The sequence below is a fragment of the Bufo gargarizans genome, chromosome 1 (assembly GCF_014858855.1).
Source record: "Bufo gargarizans isolate SCDJY-AF-19 chromosome 1, ASM1485885v1, whole genome shotgun sequence".
NCBI lineage: Eukaryota > Metazoa > Chordata > Amphibia > Anura > Bufonidae > Bufo > Bufo gargarizans.
Window position 1 is genome coordinate 150951142 of NC_058080.1, and position 21386 is coordinate 150972527.

Here is a 21386-nt window from a genome sequence, read left to right on the forward strand (position 1 = left end):
GGACTGTATATGTGGGGGCATTCTCACATTTTGCCTTGGGCCCATCCTGATCGTATCATCCAGCACATTCGTGCTTCACCAAGGCAGAGGCAGTTTATTAACATATCCAGAGAATCAAACTAAATAGATGAGTGGCGAGTGCATATCACAGAGAAGACTTTGGGTGGCAGCGCTTTCTATCTTACAAAGGGAGGAAGATAAAAGGTTTTATCTGTGGTTGGGTACTTTCACACTTGCGTTTTTCTTTTCCGGCACTGCGTTACGTCAAAAGGGCTCAATGCTGGAAAAGAACTGATCAGGTATATCCCCATGTATTCTGAATGGAGAGTAATCCGTTCAGGATGCATCAGGATGTCTTCAGTTCAGTCATTTTGACTGATCAGGCAAAAGATAAAACCGCAGCATGCTACGGTTTTATCTCCGGCCCAAAAAACTGAAGACTTTCCTGAATGCCGGAGCCGGCATTTTTTTCCTTAGAAATGTATTAGTGCCGAATACGGCATTCAAAGTACCGGAATGCCGGATCCGTCCTTGCGGTTAGCTCATGCACAGACGGAAAAAAAGATGAAAAAAATAAATGCATTTTCCTGACTGATCAGGCATTTTTAAGACTGATAAGGATCCTGATGAGCCTTACAAATGCCATCAGTTGGCATACTATTTGCCGGATCCGGCAGGCAGTTCCGGCGACTCTGCCGCAAGTGTGAAAGTAGCCTAATCCATTCATTTCAGGCATGTCCTTGTAGATGTGTAAACTATGGATATTGCTATGTGTGCCCTTCATGACCAACATCCCATTTTTACAGTATCTGAAAACACATTGCTACAGTCCATGTGCTACAGACTAGCCATCTCTGCATGATCTAAGAAAGGACCATCTGTACACTGAGAAAGGAAATTCCAGAATCTGTAATGACGAGAAAATGGAGTCAGTAACGTACACCGCCATCCAAAGCTATAGACATTACTGCTGTGAGTGGAATACTGCGACGACACCATTCACACCTAGACAGGACCTGGTTGGTCGTTTCCCTAGATCTTACAGCTATCTTATTATTATCAGCCTCAGATTCTGCAGAGCAAGAGTGAAGGAGCACATTGAATCTAAACCTGGCCTATATCCATACAGAAGACTTGCACTGTACATTGTTAGAACCGTGTTCTGAGACTGCTGGGAATACTACAACCCTCATTTTGCACTACAGTAAAGAGAGAGGTTTATTCTGTTAAATCTGGCCAGGTTACTGACCTCTACACCATACACGGGCCATTGCACTCTACACATCCTGCCTTACACCAATACAAACGTCAACACCAAGGGCACCCCAAACTACCATCAGACAGGCGTCCTAACACCAGGGAGTGTGCCGAGAGAAGAAAGGGTGTGCCCTCTTTTCACTGCACTTGCCCTAGCAAGCAACAGTGTAAGGGTCCATTCACACGACCGTAGGACGTCCCTGTCCGTTTTGCGGACCACAACCGTCGGTTCTGCAATATATGGGCACCGGCCGTGTGAATCCTGTATTACGGATGCGGACCCATTGACTTGAATGGGTCCGCAATCCTCAAGATACGGCACAGGGGCACGGATCGGAAGCCCGTGGAAGAACTTCAGTGGGCTTTTTGGTCTGTGCCTCTGCACGGCAAAAGATAGGACACGTCCTATCTTTTGCCAAATATTGCAGATCGTGGACCCATTCAGGTGAATGGGTCCACGCTGCAATACGGGATTTATATGGCTGGTGTTCGTGCAGTGTGAACCACAATTTGCGGTCCACAGCACAGGCATGGGCGGCTTAAGTTCTTGTGAATGTACCCTCAGGAAAGCCAATATGATGGCTTTCTGCAACCAGAGCCACCACTACTCCCATCCTCCACTCCGACTCTTCAGGGGCTTGCTGCACATGGTGTATAGAGAAGAATAGAGAGATGCTGCCCAGGCCGTGGGTTTTGCTGGCTTTGTCATTTTCTATACTATAGTGGTGTTCATTACATGTAAGATGAAGAGGTGGAAATACAGATCCACATTCAAGCGTTTCATGCTCCGTTCATTTCTATCCTGTAAAAATGGCCCCATAGACAAAAACTAAGACTCACTTCTAGCAGCCGTTTAACATAATGCACTTACTTTTGGTCGGGTGTCAACAACATAAAGGAAATCACTTCCCGGATTCGCCTTTTTTATCGCCTGTAACATCTGTTCATCTTCCAGACAGCGAGCACTGAAGCCTGACAGGGGCTGGCTACTTCGACAAATGGAGGCCTACAGGAAAAATATGTAACAAATACAGAACATAAAGACTCCAGTTATGCTTCCCAATGCACCCAACATTTAGCTTTTTATTACAGATTGGTCATGGAATGGTGCTCACATGGAGACTGTAAACTGCATTTGGTATATGCGCTAGTAAAGCTGCCAATGAATATGGCAAATGTATCCATGAGTCCTTGCTCACCTGACATATACAGAAAGGTTGTCTTTTTTGCCATATACGAGGTAGGTTGCTGTATATAATTGAGTTGCAGGCTTTTCTATTCAGCAGTATACAGTAAAAGGTATGCTGTGTGATTTATTTTTTTTATACTAAGAGCTTTTCGCCAATGTATGGCACTATAGGCCCATACAGTGGCATATATCACTGCATTCCATTAGAGGTATACTTCGGGAAATTCTCCCATATGACGGGAGAAGCAGTGGCGGCCATGCGGGGGATCAGGTGCGACGCGGGTGACGGGGAGCTGGGTAAGTATAACCTGTATGAGGTGCCCGGGCATCAGGGGGGTCATTATAGGGGTTGGATAACCCCTTTAAAGAGGACCTTTCACCGATTATGACACTGTGAACTAAGTATACAGACATGGAGAGCGGCGCCCGGGGATCTCACTGCACGTACTATTATCCCTGGGCGCCGCTCCGTTGTCCTGCTATGCCCTCCGGTATCTCCAGTCACAAAGTTATGGTAGGCGGAGTCTGCCCTTGTTCTTCTGTAGCGCTGGCCAATCGCATTGCAGAGCTCACAGCCTGGGAGAAAATAACCTCCCAGGCTGTGAGCTCTGCGCTGTGATTGGCCAGCACTAGAGCAGAACAAGGGCAGACTCCGCCTACCATAACTTAGTGACTGAAATCTCCGCCTACTATAACTTAGTGGCTGGAGATACCGGCGGGCATAGCGGGAGAACGGAGCAGCGCCCAGGGATAATAGTAAGTGCAGTGAGATCCCCGGGCGCCGCTCTACATGTCTGTATACTTAGTTGTTCACAGTGTCATAATCGGTGAAAGGTCCTCTTTAATGTCATTTTATGTGTTTATATTGTGTAATGTACCCAGCATAGCTTCGGTATGGATGAGATGGGGTTGACCACCCTGCTTCAGCTCCTAAAAGTTGGTAGTGGATCATGGGTCCGCCCCTAGCTCAGTCTAGTATAGAGTAGAGGAAGAGAGAGGAAGCGTCTACATATGCTCCACTTCAGGACTGGACCAAAGTTACAGTGAATAACCTTCTCTGAGGATTATCCACTGAGTGAAAGACCTCACCATTTCTACAGTACTCCAAAAAGAGGACGAGACAAAGGAAAGAACCAGAATCTGCATGGCCGAGCACTGGAGTCCGTTAGTAAGGTATTTGCAGATTAAAGCTGATAGAAGTTACTGCTGTGGAAGGGACTTTGTTGAGACCCCCTTCACACTTGGACACAACCTGGCAAGTCGTATCTAAAACCCTGTATCAGTTGGAAATTACAGCCACCATTGCAAGAGTAATATTGCCAGCCATACTGTAGATTCTGTAGAAAGGGACTTTGAAAAGAAAGAGAGGAAAGAGCACTATAAGTCCCATCCATGCTCCAATCCATACATTGCTATCTGGGAAGCTTTGCACTGTGAATTATTTGGAACTGTGTTCTGATACTGTTGAATGTACTACATCTCCTATTCTGTACTTTAGTAAAGAGAGACATTCGTTTTCTACATCTGACCTGGCCTAATAGACACAGAGGAACATATCATCATTCTGATAGAATGTGGGACCTTTGGCTTATCGATTGCTCTGTCAGGCTACTTTCACACTAGCGTTCGGGTGTCCGCTTGTGAGCTCCGTTTGAAGGGGCTCACAAGCGGCCCCGAACGCATCCGTCCAGCCCTAATGCAATCTGAGTGGACGCGGATCCGCTCAGAATGCATCAGTCTGGCAGCGTTCAGCCTCCGCTCCGCTCAGCAAGCGGACACCTGAACGCTGCTTGCAGCGTTCGGGTGTCCGCCTGGCCGTGCGGAGGCAAGCGGATCCGTCCAGACTTACAATTAAGTCAATGGGGACGGATCCGTTTGAAGATGACACAATATGGCTCAATCTTCAAACGGATCCGTCCCCCATTGACTTTCAATGTAAAGTCTGGACGGATCCGTTCAGGCTACTTTCACACTTAGAATTTTTTTTAAACTATAATGCAGACGGATCCGTTCTGAACGGATGCAAACGTCTGCATTATAGGAGCGGATCCGTCTGTGCAGACATCAGACGGACCCGCTCTGAACGCTAGTGTGAAAGTAGCCTAACACTGCAGTATACTGCCCTGTATTGTCTTATACTTACATTGTTATCCTGGTAATAGTAGGACAGAGTGGGAAATCGTCCTCGGCTCCTGAATTTAGAGCTCCCAACAATGATTGGCACACTGGCAGGTTTAGGTACATAAAGGTCCGTTGGATACGTATCACAAACCTGAAAGAAATTAATTGGATTCTTCTATTATATCATCATATATTATGTGCACAAGAGAGACAATGCATCTTACAGTTAGCATTCAATTATATATACAGAACTGTTAGACTTTGATGTTTGTTCATATCCCAGATAAACCATGCAAAGGGCTGACATATACGAAATACAGTTATTCTGTGCTTAGCTATTTCCATCAGTTCCCTTAAAAATTGAATGGAGTAGTACACACGTATGACCGTCTCTCCAAATGGGAACCCCTGTTTTTGTGATGGGGGTGCCAGTGGTCAGAACCTAGAGATCATACATCTATCATCTACATCCCCCTCCCCCCTTTAAGATCTCATGTTAAAGGATAACTGTCATATTTTTTTATTTCTTTTTTTGCTAAACTGTAGGGCAAGTGATAGGTAACAATTTTGCAATAGACTATATTTAGCCAAAATGTTTATTTTTGGTAGAAAACTGGGGCTGAAATGGCCCTTAGAAGCACTCTTCAAAAGAGCGTTGCTAAGGGCCATCCGCCTCCTATAAAAAAAGGGGAGACGGGCTGTGCAGACTCTGTGCTTCTGCCTCCCGTGCTTCCCTGGGAGACAAGGCTGGGCACAGGAGTCTTAGGAGTTAAAATTACATTTATATTCCCCCTTTCTATACAATCTAATGCTCCGTTACCTTCACTGACCTGCGATCCCTGTGATAATAATTCATGAAGCAGCAGCCGGCTCACTGCACAGTGCTTCTACTTCCGCGGCTGCTACATGAATTATTATCACAGGGATCGCAGGTCAGTGAAGGTAACGGAGCATTAGATTGTATAGAAAGGGGGAATATAAATGTAATTTTAACTCCTAAGACTCCTGTGCCCAGCCTTGTCTCCCAGGGCCATTTCAGCCCCAGTTTTCTACCAAAAATAAAAGTTTTGGATAAATAAAGTCTATTGCAAAATTGTTACCTTACACTTGCGCTACACTTTAGCAAAAAATTTTATAAAATATGACAGTTACCCTTTAACTTTCGACCTAACCCATTGATTTAGACAGAACTGGCCAACCACCTAATGCGTATGATGGATGTCCTAATGTCCTGACATCTGATGTCAGGTGAATGAAGGATTGGACATGTTGTTTTTCCACACACCTGATCCTTTGTTCTTATAGGAGATACGCTGCTTATTAATGAGCATGCATGTGGGTGGGGGGTGGAAAGGATGGTTGTCAGCGGAACAAGTGCTCTGGCAACAGCTATCGGAGATGTATGGCCTCCTTTATCCTCTGCAGATGAGCAGTTCTGGGAAAAGGTGGGTAGATCCATAGTCATCTATTTTGGAGGCTATGACTCATAGCGTATGAGCAATTGTCATCTGCACCTGATGCCGAGGCATCCATAACAGTTTTTTTCGCAGTCTTTCTCGCAGTTACACCACTGTGTCTTTGCACTCGCTTATATTAGTTATGTAGAGGAAGGTATCAGTACTCTGGGGGAGGTATTTTAACACGATAGCCCAAATTCACCACAGGAACAAGCCAACCCAGGCGCTCGGAAACCATGAGACAATAAAATGCAGGAAGCAGATGCATTTTCTATGAAAAGAGGTCAAATATCGGTAGAACCTTCTATCTAGTGCCACTGGTACCCAGCTTGTTATTCCCTCTGTCCTGATATACGGTATATGATTACAGATGCTCGAGGATTGTCTTTACTTACACGATAGTCCCGGTTAACATCGCTGAGCTGCCACAGGCTTTTGTGTACCCCCATTCGGATGTATTCCTCTTTCAAGTCAATTAGCTTCCAGCCTTCCTCCCGCTCAGCCTTGTCCAATTTTGGGTTGAAAGAAAAGCAATACAGCTCCTCATACTTGACTAGGAACCGAGAGAACATAAGAAATATTAAAGCAACAGAAACGCGAATAATAAAGTAATATAAAACATATCATATCCCACTATATTAATATAAAAAATGCTACAGAAATGTGCAGAATATCATTTAGAATAAGATGCCTACAATGCAACACTCATTACTCCAATCATCACAGCAAAATGCTGATACAACATATCAAAGAGTTTAATAAAAGCACAAAATACAATGACTATAGGTAATAAACACGACACGAATAAGGAGAGTTTTGGCCAGTGTCACATATAGAGACACCAGTCATGTCACTAAAACCTCCCATTACACTATAGAAGACTAAGAACCTACAACATATTTTCATCAGGACCTAGTACATTCTCCCACTGTACAAATATCAAGCGCAAGATGAGGTTGTTACCCTGAGGAAACCTGTTCCTTGATAAACACAACTATAACTGTTTTTGGTTCTTCTAAGACATCAGTATAAGCTTGCATCGATAGGCGCAGGGATTTATATGGTGGTATGTGTAGCATCACATCTTAGAACATGTACGTTAGTATGCCAGGACGATTCAGGGTCATGAGAAGTTGTTGAAATGATTTCCAATATAGATGACTAGCACTCCTGTGACTTTCCCACTGTTTGCTGCTATCACTCATGGCTAGGAGTGGAGGGCACGGATGACTGATGGCATGAGGGGGTGATGGCACAGAGGACTGATGGCATGGGGGGATAGCACAGAGTTCTGATGGTATGGGGGGATGGCACAGAGTTCTGATGGCATGGGGGGTGATGTCACAGAGTACTGATAGCATGGGGGGTGACAGCACAGAGGATTGATGGCATGGGAGGTGATGGCACAGAGTACTGATGGCATGGGGGGGTGATGGCACAGAGGACTGATGGCATGGGGGGTGATGGCACAGAGGACTGATGGCATAGTCTGGTGATGACACAAAAGAACTGATGGCATGGAGGGTGATGGCACAGAGTTCTGATGGCATGGGGGGTGATGGCACAGAGTACTGATGGAATGGGGGGTGATCGCACAGAGATATGATGGCATGGGGAGGTAATGGCACAGAGGACTTATGGCATGGGGGGTGATGGCACAGAGGACTGATGGCATGGGGGGTGATGGCACAGAGGACTGATGGCATGGGGAGTGATGGCACAGAGGACTGATGGCATGAGGGGTGATGGCACAGAGGACTGATGGCATGGGGGTGATGGCACAGAGTACTGATGGCATGGGGGTGATGGCACAGAGTACTGATGGCATAGTCTGGTGACGGCACAAAGGACTGATGGCATGGAGGGTGATGGCACAGAGTTCTGATGGTATGGGGGGTGATGGCACAGAGTACTGATGGAATGGGGGGTGATGGCACAGAGTTATGATGGCATGGGGAGGTAATGGCACAGAGGACTTATGGCATGGGGGGTGATGGCACAGAGGACTGATGGCATGAGGGGTGATAGCACAGAGTACTGATGGCATGGGGGGGCTGATGGCACGTACTGATGGCATGGGGGGTGATGGCACAGAGTACTAAAGACATTGGGGGTATGGCACAGAGTACTGAAGGCATGGGGGGTGATGGCACAGAGGACTGACGGCATAGTGGAGCTGATGGCACTGGGGGGAGCTGATGGCGCTGAGGACTGATGGCAGGGGGGTCTAATGATGACATAGGGGGCTGATGACTTTTAATAAAGAAAAATGTTTAATGATTAATTGATAGAATGCTTGATTACTAAAATAATCGATAGCTGCAGCCCTAATCTTAGGTGGTGCTCTATGTAGCAGTTCAGCTTGGCAATCCATACATAAGAAACAAAGTTCACATGGCAATCACTGGAGGGTTCACATCTTCGTTATTCCATAACACAGGTACACGAAGACATGGGCATATTGGCGACGGACGATTCGCGCTGGTGTGCACTTTGTCTGGCCATTGTTGAAATGAAATGGGTTGTACCAAGGCTGACACATCATCTATCCACAGAATACGTCATAAGTATCTGGTTGGTGGGGGTCTGACCATTGTGACCCCCCACAATGATAAAAACTAGTGGTCCTCTCTCTCTCATTTGAATGGAGGTCCCATAGGGATTGAATGGAGTGGCAGTGCATCTTCTCCACACATGCCCCTGTTCTCGTGATCAGTGAGGGTCCTAGTGGTTAGACCGTCAGTGATGAAGTACAGGACAGGTGACACATGTTACTCCTGGTACAACCCCTTAAAAGTTGATACCAGTACATTTTAGAGAGACACATAGATTTATCTCATCATATATTAGGTCATCGTCCACCAGAAAATCTTCAGTAGCTCAGAGAAAACCGGCACAAATTAAGATAAGCGTGTGAGGCCTGCTGGCACCACTCACTCCTTATGCCTTTTGGAAATAATGTAATCTTTAACTTGCTTAATTGTTCACAGTAACAGTCATTTTGACCAGGGGTGCCCAAACTTTTGCAAGTCACTGCAGCTCATATCGCCATGCGGCAGACTGATATTGTATCTACTGATAAACTATTAGCTGTTGTCCTCTGAGGACTCTAGGTAGTACTGTCCACGGTTTGTGATGGTGTACGGGGGCCATATGAGGTATTGCACCATGATGCTGTAAATATCACCCATGGTATTTATATGGTCATTTGCATTGTGATTATAGGTGGAATATTAATACTGTGGTCACATGCACTGTCCTTTTCTGTTTCATGTTTTTGAGGGTGTTTTTAGACTTGTGTTTTGTACAGTCAATAAAATAGCATTCTGGTGCCATATAAGCTTCATAATATATCAGTATTTCTCCAACGTCATTTGTCAGACAGCCATTGCCATCCTCTCCCTATAAATACAAGTAAAATCTATAGTGGATGGTAAGCAGATAACTGTGGTGATGGTTGTCTACAGGAAAGCACAAAGTTGGAAGTGCGATAATCCAAAAGGGAATGATTTAAAATGGCCACCAGCAACCTGTCCTAGAATGTGTGTAGGACTGGTTGCTTCCACTTTCACAGCTGCCTAGGGGGGTGCGAGGGTGTCATTACACTGCTCTACAATAGATGGTAATGGTGTGATCCTGTCTGTGATATGCCAACATGGCTGAACAGTCTGACAGGAAATCTGACCAATGCATAGTATATGCAAGTGCCAGGGCCTAGTGTGTAGTGAGGTCCTGCCCTCTCACCCCCCAGGTAGCTCTGGAGTGGAGGCAACCAGTCCTCTCATTCTAGGACAGTTTGCTGGCGGCCATTTTAAATGATTCCCTGAGAAACCCTAAAGTGTCAGTCATTTTGCCTTGACAATCCTCGCACATACTAGATTGTTAGTGGATGCTCCAACTTTTGGATGTCCCTATGGACATTCGACTGTTGAGGGATCCCTTGAAATTAATGGATATTCCCACAAAACTGTAATTCCTATGGAAAGTTTAAAGAAGAGCAGTCACCTCTCCTGACATGTCTGTTTTAGTAACCGCCTGCATCTCCCCATGTAATAACTATTCTGTAGCATCTATTCGTATAACTGTATGCTAAGTTATGAATAACTGGGTGTTACCAGAGGGCGGGTGTCCCTGCACAGTCTGACACTATCCAATCAGTGCTGCCAGCGTCAGGGACACGCTCCCAACTGCTAACACCAAGTTGGACCCTTATTCATAAACTTCTAGAAGGAAAACTAGAGGTACGGCACTATAATCATAGGAAAAGATATTCCAGCTTTGTTATTTAATGAGGAATACAATTATTTACCAAGAATAGGCAGGTCTGGAGAGGTGACAGGACCACGGAAAACTGTAGTGAGGAGTCAGTTCTTCATATCAGCACAGGAACAGTTATCCATACTACAAAACTATCTGTATGGGTTTCATCCTCTGTTCATACAATACCTGGCCGGGAGAGTCTGGCTAGAGATAAGTAGATATCATGGCAGTCTCTTTCCTGAGGGATGATGAGCTGTAGAATCTGAAAGTTCTTGCAGCGGAGGAGTAAGGGGCAACCTGAAGCAGTCGTCGCTTGTTTCTCAATGGCAGAGATCAGACTGTGAAGAATCTATAAATATATATCACAGCAAACCTGTTATAAGACGTCTTCTGCGCGCTGATAGGGGTGACACAAGGAAACACAAGAGGAAGAAGCAGAAAGCTATGGAAAGCAGGAGCATAATGGCCGAGGCTTATTACTGGGAATGCGTTTGTGATGCGGCCATGCTGCGGACGCCAATTAAGCTAATTAGGACCGCACTATATAGTCCTTCTGTATTGGGCCGCGCCCTGGCAGCGTCCCGATGCTTGAAGGGATAATCCCCCCCTCCTTTATAGATGGGCGAGTGGTGGCGATGCACCCCCCCCCCAGGATGGCAGAGTGCACACAACACCCCGCCACCCCTTCAAGATGCAGAGCGCGCAGCTCCCCCTCCCCCTCTTTTCAAGATGCAGAGCGTGCAGCATCCCCCCTCCCTATCAGGATGGCAGAGCGGCAGCGGGGCAGAGTTAGTGTAATGTAACGGCCGACATGCTGGCACCGATGCCGGCCATATAACCCCTTCCATTCCGCAAACCCCAGGGACTGCTGTATGGAGGGGCTAACCATCGGCAGTGGCGCACCTACAGGGGGGGTCCAGCGGGTCTGGACCCTCCCCCCCAGAACAACTAGCCCAAAAAATTATTTTTTATCCTTCAGGGCCGCACCGCCGATCACCACAGGCGGCGCGGCCCTGGATGTAAATGCGGGCATTTGCGGTGGTGGTGGGGGGCAGTAGGAGATGAACGCTTCCATTGTGGAAGCGCTCATCTCCATATAATCCATCTGTATCGCTGCCCTTAGGACAGCGATACAGATGCCTGTGCTGTGCTGCGGCAGGGGAGGGAGAGGTGTGTCCCTCCCTTGTTCTTCTGATAGGCTGCAGGCACTAATGCCTGCAGCCTATCAGAGGCCGGCTCAGGCGGCGCGATGACGTCATCATCGCGCCGCCTGAGCCGGGCAGCACACAGCAGGGACACAGGCCAGAAGAGGGCTGCATCGCTGCTGATGGAGGTAAGTATCAGTGTATTTATTTTTGTTTGTTTGTTTGTTTTTGGAGGGGGGGAGCTGGCACTATGGGGGCACTAAAGGGGAGAACGGCACTATGGGGCATCTGGTGGTACTTTTTTTTTGGGTGGCACTTCTTACTGGCACATTATGGGGGGGGGGGGGGCACCATGGGGGAGAGGAGCACTATGGGGGCTCTAAAAGGGGCTTTTTTTTTTTTTTTTTTTTTACACACTATGGGGGGAGAACGGCACTATGGGGCATCTGGTGGCACTATAGGGGCATTATTTGGGGGGCACCATGGGGGAGAGGAGCACTATGGGGGCTCTAAAGGGGATTTTTTTTTTTACACACTATGGGGGGAGAACGGCACTATGGGGCATCCGGTGGCACTATAGGGGCATTATTTGGGGGGCACCATGGGGGAGAGGAGCACTATGGGGGCTCTAAAGGGGCTTTTTTTTTTTACGGGGGCTCTATAGGGGAGAACGGCACTATGGGGCATCTGGTGGCACTATAGGGGCATTATTTAAGGGGCACCATGGGGGAGAGGAGCACTATGGGGGCTCTAAAGGGGCTTTTTTTTTACACATTATGGGGGGCACTATAGGGGGAGAACGGTACTATGGGGCATCTGGTGGCACTATAGGGGCATTATTTGGGGGCACTATGGGGAAGTGGGGGTTCTAAAGGGGCCTTTTTTTCTTATTGGCACATGGGGGCATTATGGCATCTGGTGGCACTAAGGGGGCATTTTTTACTGGCACATTATGGGAGGCACTATAGGGGAGGGCGGCACTATGGAGGAGTGGAGCACTATTGGGGCATATGGTGGCACTTTGAAGGGGCATTTTTTACTGGCACATTATGGGGCGGCACCATGGGGGAGAGGAGCACTATGGGGGCATCTGGGGGGTCTAAAGGGGCTTTTTTTTATTGACACATTATGGGGGCACTATAGGGGAGAATGGCACTATGGAGCATTTGGTGGCACTATAGGGGCATTATTTGGGGGCACTAAGGGGAAGTGGGGGCTCTAAAGGGGCCTTTATCCTTATTGGCACATTATGGGGGCATTATGGCATCTGGTGGCACTAAGGGGGCATTTTTTTACTGGCACATTATGGTAGGCACTATGGGGGAGAGGAGCACTATTGGGGCATATGGTGGCACTTAGAAGGGGCATTTTGTACTGGCATATTATGGAGGACACTATGGGGAAGGGGGAGAGGAGCACTATGAGGGCATTTAATGGGCACTATATAGGGGTATTTTATACTGGCATACATTATGGGGACATTAGCTCAACAGCGGTTACTAAGCGGGGGTATTTCATGTACAGTCATATTGTAGGGAGAATTATTAGTACTAGGAGGTATTATGCTGAGCTTTGCTAATACTGGGGGGCTATGAGGAACATGATTACTAGTATGGGCACTATAGGGGCATTATTACTACTAAGTGTGCTCTGGCAGAGAATTATTTATATTTTGGAGAGCCCTGTTACTTTGGGGGGCACCCTGCCACAGTATCAGCTTAGCACAATCATTTTTGGGGAACATTATCTTTATACTATTAGTGTCTGGGCGCAGTTATTTTTTTAGAGCACTGTGTGCCAATAATTGTTGAAGTGGGCACTATCTGTGTGGTAGTAGTATTTCCAGGGGGACTGTTTCTGCAGTATAGTATTGGGGGCACAGCGGGCACAGTATTGGGGGTGGCAGGAAAGGGTGTTCAGAAGATGTGAAGATGATGGAAATGTGGGAAACTAATGTCTGTTTGTTAATCTCTGCAGAGATGGGAGATGGCAGAAAAATCATCATGGCGGTCTGGTCTGAATGGAGAAGCTAAAGAAAGAGAACGTCTACAACAAAGGTGACATCACTGGATGTAAGAGGTATGTGGCGCTATGTAGGAGAGGAGATGCTCTGGCTCCTCCCCCTGCCATTTGCAGAAGGAGGATTCAGAGCTGGGTGAGGATGGTCAAGGGGGGCAGCAGGCCACGGGCGGGTGGCAGATGGTGGGGGGAACCACAGGCCTTGAGCAGGATCTGGGGAGGGAGGTGTTTATTGTATAATGTGAAGCAGGCAGTGCAGCCAGGACAGACCTCCCCCTCTCTCCGTATGATGTGTAGAGACAGGCCGCAACTATAGAATGTCAGCTGTACAGTGTTTGTTGGGAGTGGCCTATTATATGTAGGAGGGGCTTTTAATAATGGGCGGGGCCCAAAAAATAGAATCGCCAAGTAAAAGAATCAGCGCAACACACTACACCCCTTCCCTGCATTTTTAAATATAAAGGGGCTTTGAAAAATTTAATTAGCACAGCGCACTACACATGCCACATTTTTTTGCCTTTCGGACCCCTCCTAGACAAAATTCCTGGGTGCTCCCCTGACCATCAGGCCGCTGCGCTGTGGCAGCATCCTGATAGTTACCATGGCAACCAGATGCCTTCAAAGGCATCCGGCTTGCCATGGTATATCTAAGCCTGATCAGGCTTAAGTTCAATACACTGCAGTACACTATACAGTGTACTGCAGTGTATTGTAGAGGCATTAGACCCACTGAATCTTCAAGAACCAAGTGTCTCTGGGTCCCAAAAAAAGTAAAAATAAAAAAGGGTAAAAAAAGTAAAAAAAAATATAAATAAATAAATAAATAAAAAACTTCCTATATCCACACATACTTGGTTAACAATGTAAAAATATAAAGCACTAAACATGTTTGGTATCGCCGCATCCATAAGGACCTGATCTATAAAAGGATCATGCTACTTTTACAACACAGTGAACACCATAAAAAAAAAAAAAAAATAATATGATGGAATTATAATTCTGCCCACCGCACTTCCCAAAAAATTGTATAAAAAGTGATCAAAAAAGTCAGTACCAATCAAACCGTGAAGTCATCCCGCAAAAATGAGCCCCTACATAAGTCAATCGTCCAAAAAATAAAAAAAATATGTCTTTCAGAAAATGGAGACATAAAAACATGATATTGTTTCAAATAAAGTTTAAAAAAATGCACATATTAGGTATGGGCATGTCCGTTACGACCTGTTCTATAAAAAAAAGTATGTGATCCAAGCCATCTGGCGATTTTTTTTATCACCTTGCATCACAAAACGTTTAATACCAAGCAATCAAAAAGTCATATGTGCCCCATAATGGTACCAATCAAACTATCAACTCATCCTGCAAAAAATGAGATCCTACCTAAGACAATCGCCCCCAAAAAAATATGGCTTTCAGAAAATGGAAACACCAAAATGTGATTTTTTTCAAGAATATTTTTATTGTGTAAATAAAAAAAAACAAAAAAAACAGACATATTAGGTATTGCCGCACCATTACTATGTGCTCTATAAAAATGTCACATTATCTACTCTGTCAGGTGAACATTGTAAGAAAAAAATAATAAAAACTGTGCCAGAACAGCCATTTTTTGGTTACCTTGCTTTGCAAAAAAAGTAATATATATATATATATATACACACACACGCAATGCACAACTACGGTACCTCTGGCAAAAGATTTATATACTGCAGGAATAGCCCTAATATATAACAATGGCAGCACATCAGGCCAAATATCAATATGGAGGTGCAGGCCAATGGACACTTTATTCACCCCTGTGGTCGCAACTAGGGATGAGCGAACTTGTGTTTCAATTTTGGCGTACAAGGTTCAGGTTCGGGTTATGTAAGAATTCCGTTATGGATTCTGCTACCACGGACCATAACTAAGGGTCCATTCACACGTCCACATAAGGGGTCCACATCCGTTCCGCAATTTTGCGGAAGGGGTGCGGACCCATTAATTTTCAATGGGGCTGCAAAAGATGCGGACACCACACCATGTGCTGTCCGCATCCGCACTTCTGTTCCGCGGCCCCGCAAAATAAATGTGGAAAGCACATGGCCGGTGTCCGTGTTTGGTGAATCTGCAATTTGCGCACGTGTGAATGGACCCTTATGGTCCGTGGTAGCGGAATCCATAACGGAATTCTTAGATAACCTGAACCTTGTACGCCGAACTTGAAACACAAGTTCTCTCAACACTAGTCGCAACATTTTAGCTCATAGGTTGAAAAAACACCCTGTGAATGAGCTGAAAACATTGTAACCACAGGGGTGAATAAAGTGTTTGAGAGTGCGGACATTTTTTTCAAACTGCTGTAAAGTAGAACTGGCTTAGTTGCCCATAGCAACCAATCAGATTCCACCTTTCATTTTTCACAGCTCCTTTGGGAAAAGAAAGGTGGAATCTGATTGGCTGCTATGGGCAACTAAGCCAGTTTTCCTTTGCACCAGTCTTGATAAATCTCCCCCACTGTGTACTTCTCCCCCCCCCCGGCTCTATAAACATATGACATGAACTAACCCCTCAGATGAACACCGTAAAAAATAAAAAATAAAAACTGTGCTAAATAAACCATTTTTTTGGTCACCTTACATCACAAAAAGTACAACAAGCGATCAAAAAGACGTGTGCCCACCAAAATAGTACCAATCTAACCGTGACCTTATCCCGCAAAAAATGAGCCCCTACATAAGACAATAGCCCAAAAAATAAAAAAAACTATGGCTCAGAATATGGAGATACTAAAACATCATTTTTTTGTTTTTAAAAAGCTGTTATTGTGTAAAACTTAAGTAAATAAAAAAAAAGTATATATATTAGGTACTGCTGCATCTGTAATAACCTTCTCTATAAAAATATCACATGACCTAACCCCTCAGGTGAACACCGTGTAAAAAAAAAAAAAAAAAAAAAAAAAAAAGAACCTTACATTACAAAAAGTGTAATAGCAAGTGATCAAAAAGTCATATGCACCCCAAAATATAATCGCCTAAAAACTGAAAAAACTATGGCTCTCAGAATATAGAGACACTAAAACATGATTTTTTTTCGTTTCAAAAATGATATTATTGTCTAAAACTTACATAAATAAATAAAAAGTATACATATTAGGTATCGCCGCGTCCGTAATAACCTGATCTATAAAAATATCACATGACCTAACCCCTCAGGTGAACACCGTAATTTAAAAAAAAAGGTGCAAAAAAAGCAATTTTTTGTCACCTTGCATCACAAAAAGTGTAATAGCAAGCGATCAAAAAGTCATACGCACCCCAAAATAGTGCCAATCAAACCGTCATCTCATCCTGCAAAAATCATACCCTACCCAAGATAATCGCCCAAAAAATGAAAAAACTATGGCTCTCAAACTATGGAGACACTAAAACATGATTTTATTTGTTTCAAAAATGAAATCATTGTGTAAAACTTACATAAATAAAAAAATTGTATACATATTAGGTATCGCCGCGTCCGTGACAACCTGCTCTATAAAATTCCACATGATCTAACCTGTCATATGAATGTTGTAAATAACAAAAAATAAAAACGGTGCCAAAACAGCTATTTCTTGTTACCTTGCCTCACAAAAATTGTAATATAGCACAACCAAAAATCATATGTACCCTAAACCAGTACCTACAAAACTGCCACCCTATCCCATAGTTCCTAAAATGGGGTCACTTTTTTGGAGTTTCTACTCTAGGGGTGCATTAGGGGGGATTCAAATGGGACATGGTGTCAAAAAACCAGTCCAGCAAAATCTGCATTCCAAAAACCGTATGGCATTCCTTTCCTTCTGCGCCCTGCCGTGTGCCCGTACAGCAGTTTATGACCACATATGGGGTGTTTCTGTAAACGACAGAATCAGAGCCATAAATATTGAGTTTTGTTTGGCTGTTAACCCTTGCTTTGTTACTAGAAAAAAATTATTAAAATGGAAAATCTGCCAAAAAAGTGAAATTTTGAAATGTTATCTCTATTTTCTATTAATTCTTGTGGAACACCTAAATGGTTAAAGTTTGTAAAATCAGTTTAGAATACCTTGAGGGGTGTAGTTTCTAAAATGGGGTCACTTTTTTAGAGTTTCTACTCTAAGGGTGCATCAGGGGGGCTTCAAATGGGACATTGTGTCAAAAAACCAGTCCAGCAAAATCTGCCTTCCAAAAACCGTATGGCATTCCTTTCCTTCTGTGCCCTGCCGTGTGCCCGTACAGCAGTTTACGACCACATATGGGATGTTTCTGTAAACTACAGAATCAGGGCCATAAATATTGAGTTTTGTTTGGCTGTTAACCCTTGCTTTGTAACTGTAAAAAAAATATTAAAATGGAAAATCTGCCAAAAAAGTGAAATTTTGAAACTGTATCTCTATTTTCTATTAATTCTTGTAGAACACCTAAAGGGTTAACAAAGTTTGTAAAATCAGTTTTGAATACCTTGAGGGGTGTAGTTTCTAGAATGGGGTAATTTTTGGGTGGTTTCTATTATGTAAGCCTCACAAAGTGACTTCAGACCTGAACTGGTCCTTAAAAAGTGGGCTTTTGAAAATTTCAGAAAAATGTCAAGATTTGCTTCCAAACTTCTAAGCCTTGTAACATCCCCAAAAAAAAAAATGTCATTCCCAATATGATCCAAACATAAGGTAGACATATAGGGAATGTAAAGTAATAACTATTTTTGTAGGTATTACTATGTATTATAGAAGTAAAGAAATTGAAACTTAAAAATTTCCAAATTTTTCCAAAATTTGGGTAAATTTTGTATTTTTTTATAAATAAAAATTAATTTTTTACTCCATTTTACCAGTGTCATGAAGTACAATATGTGACGAAAAAACAATCTCAGAATGGCCTGGATAAGTCAAAGCGTTTTAAAGTTATCACCACATAAAGTGACACTGGTCAGTTTTGCAAAAAATGGCCTTGTCCTTAAGGTGAAAATGAGCCCGGTCCTTAAGGAGTTAAAGGGGATTTATGCGACTATAATATAGATAGTATAGGCCATCAATATCTGATTGTTTAGGGTTTGAACCCCACACTCACCCTCACCTGTGCACTGCAGTCTCTTCATTGTTTACCAGGCATAGCGCCATACATTTAGTTGTGGCTGTGCTTTGTACTGCACCTCAGGCTCATTCACTTCAATGAACTGAGCTGTGTGACCTGCAGTATCAGGCAGCTCTCACTATAGACTAGGACAGGAACCTAGTCTCCAGCTATGGTGAAACTACAACTCCCAGCATGCACAATTGCTTGGCTGTTCTCAGAACTCCCATAGAAGTGAATGGGGCCTGCTGGGAGTTGTAGATCCACAGCAGCTGGGGTGCCAGAGGTTGCTGACCCCTGGACTAGGAGATAGAGCTGGGGACTTTTTGAGCAACGTTCATCTGATACGACTGTATAAAACAACGCAGTATGATAACATAAACTTCTAGCTATGATGAACAGAAGACTATAGAAATCTAAAACAATCAATAAGGTGAAAGGTGAAGGGAATAATGGACATCTAAGGAATATTCTGTATCTACCAAATACAAAGTAAACGTTAACAAACCCAGGTTTCCTTGCGAGTTTCTGAAATGTTTTCCACAAAAATGACATGTGTTGCTGTGAGATACAGCGTTCCCAGGACGGGCTTTCTAGAAGATATCCGGTCGAGCAAGCGGACGTTTTCAACCTTTAATGATAAAAAGGAACAGAAATGTTATACATGATGACGTGAGATATTTCAGGAGGAAAAGTAAAAAGGACAGTGAGAGTAGTAGTAGTCTTATTATCTGCGTACATCCATCTGTGTACATACATACTTTTATATACTTCTGAATGAGGGAAAGCTATACAACCTTCTAATGTGCTTTGTGCTTCCTTTTTAAAGGGATTCTGTCATCACATTATACCCCCTACAGTAAAACATAGCTACTTGTAGGTCTCCCTGAGCTGTATTAAATGATGCCCTTATTAACTAATAGTCTTGATTTATTTCTTTATAAAATCGATTTTAGTGATATGCTAATGACTTACATAAGGTGCCCAAGGGGATGTCCTTTCCTAACTTGGTGCCCAGCCGCACCCAGTGGCGTTGCAAGGGGGTTGCAGCCCGCATCGGGTGACACCAGCAGCACCCTGCCTGTTTCACAACTTGCACACTTCTCATTTACAAATCCCAGGCATAGTCATCTGTATTGCCATCCTCAGGAGAGGATGTGTCTGGGATTCGAACCCACAACCTTCTGTATCAAAGGCAAAGCACATACCCACAAAGCCATAAAAGCTGCATTGCCACTGACTGAAAAAATATGAGACTTCTACTGTTATAGCTGGCTAAGTGTACATCTATACACATGACAGCTGCCCCAACACACCCAGCACTGCTATATCTCTATATGACAGCTGTCCCAGCACAGTCAGCTTGCTATATCTCTATATATGATAGCTGCCCCAGCACACTGAGTGTGCAGTGGTAGGTGTAATATAGAGATATAGCAGTGCTGGGTGTGTTAGGGCAGCTGTCATGTGCATAGATGTACACTTACTGGCACATTATTGGGGGGCATTATGGGGGACACTAGGCCAGCAGCCTATCAGAGGCCGGACACTGAGAGCATCTACTGGGGCACTATATATGGGGCATTTTATACTGGTACATTATGGGGGGCACTAGCAGAAAGGGGGGAGAGGAGCACTATGAGGGAATTTACTGGGGGCACTATATAGGGGTATTTTATATTGGGACATTATGGGGGCACTATGGGGACATTAGCTCAACTAGGGGCATTACAAGGGGGTATTTTTTGCACTGTCACATTATAAGGATAATTATTTCTACTGGGGGGGGGGGGGGGGGGCATTATGGTGGGCTTTATTACTTCCCCATGGTATGACCCCCTAGTAGCAGCACCAGCCTCTCCCTGCTCTGCTATTCCTCTGCCCCTTCTCCAAATCCTTATTATGAAATCTTTCTCATTAGGATAAAACACATCAGCTCCGCCGAGCCCCCGGCCAAAGTGTGGAAGTGGTGTCCGAGATCCCCAAGGGCCAAGCCAAGTAACTGTAAGTTTTCATATGAAATATGTTTGTTATACACATATAGCATACACTGTGCCACACAATATACAGTATACCGCTACACTGTGTAGTCTGTTCTATAAGCACCATTGTTTTGTGGCGGCGGACAGAAAATAATCTGGAAGTGCCCCTCCCGAGACCAGGCTCTGACTGCTAGGGGGGGGGGATCTGCTGAGCTAACGGATGCCCTCTATGGCAGTAGCACCACCATAGCCCCCATATATGGCTAAAGAATTATGGCTTTCTACCGCACCAGGTGACACCAGCTCTAGCAACGCCTGTGTCTAGTGCCGCCTCTAATACAATATATTCAAGAGCCGACGCGCTGACGGAATCCCTGGGCCTGTTTGAAATCCCGCGCGTGCGCACTACACGCTGTAGTCTGCGCCCGTGCGGACTACAGGTAATGGCATCGTCGAGCGAAGTGCTCATGTCGGCACACTTTGGGAACCCGTTCTGGAGATAGGAGCGAATCCCAGGGGTGGAACCCGTACAAATATGACACTGATGGCATATCCTAGCGATATGCCATTAATGTCTGAGATGGGCATGAAACCAACTTTTATCACAATTATACCCTCAATGACAGGTCAATAAGATGTGACTGCACACCTTGAACCACCAAGAACCTAAAAAAATAGCTCTTTATACATGAGTGGACTTAGGTTGGGTTCTCATGGCAGTCCATTGTAATTTCCCTTCAGTGGTACAGAGACACTGGAAGGAAACTGATGCCACAATCAAGCCCATAGTTTTCTAATGGGATCATTTCTGGTATGCCGCACATTAGCTGTAATGTCTGGTATCTCCCAGCCATGGATAGAAGAACATAGCATGGGGCATGTTT

At 44.6% G+C, this 21386-nt stretch overlaps 1 protein-coding gene across 1 annotated transcript in view; it reads right to left on the minus strand.

Moving 5' to 3' along the window:
* Positions 1-10590, minus strand: part of MTMR7 (myotubularin related protein 7) — a 46224-nt gene extending 35634 nt beyond the window's left edge. The window contains exons 1-4 of the mRNA XM_044296065.1: positions 10471-10590; positions 6420-6577; positions 4590-4718; positions 2129-2263 (exon numbers count right to left, since the gene is read on the minus strand). Of these exons, the coding sequence (XP_044152000.1) occupies positions 2129-2263; positions 4590-4718; positions 6420-6473 (318 nt within the window). The 5' untranslated portion in view covers positions 6474-6577; positions 10471-10590. The remainder of the gene's footprint in view (positions 1-2128; positions 2264-4589; positions 4719-6419; positions 6578-10470) is intronic.
* Between the last annotated feature and the right edge of the window lie 10796 nt (positions 10591-21386).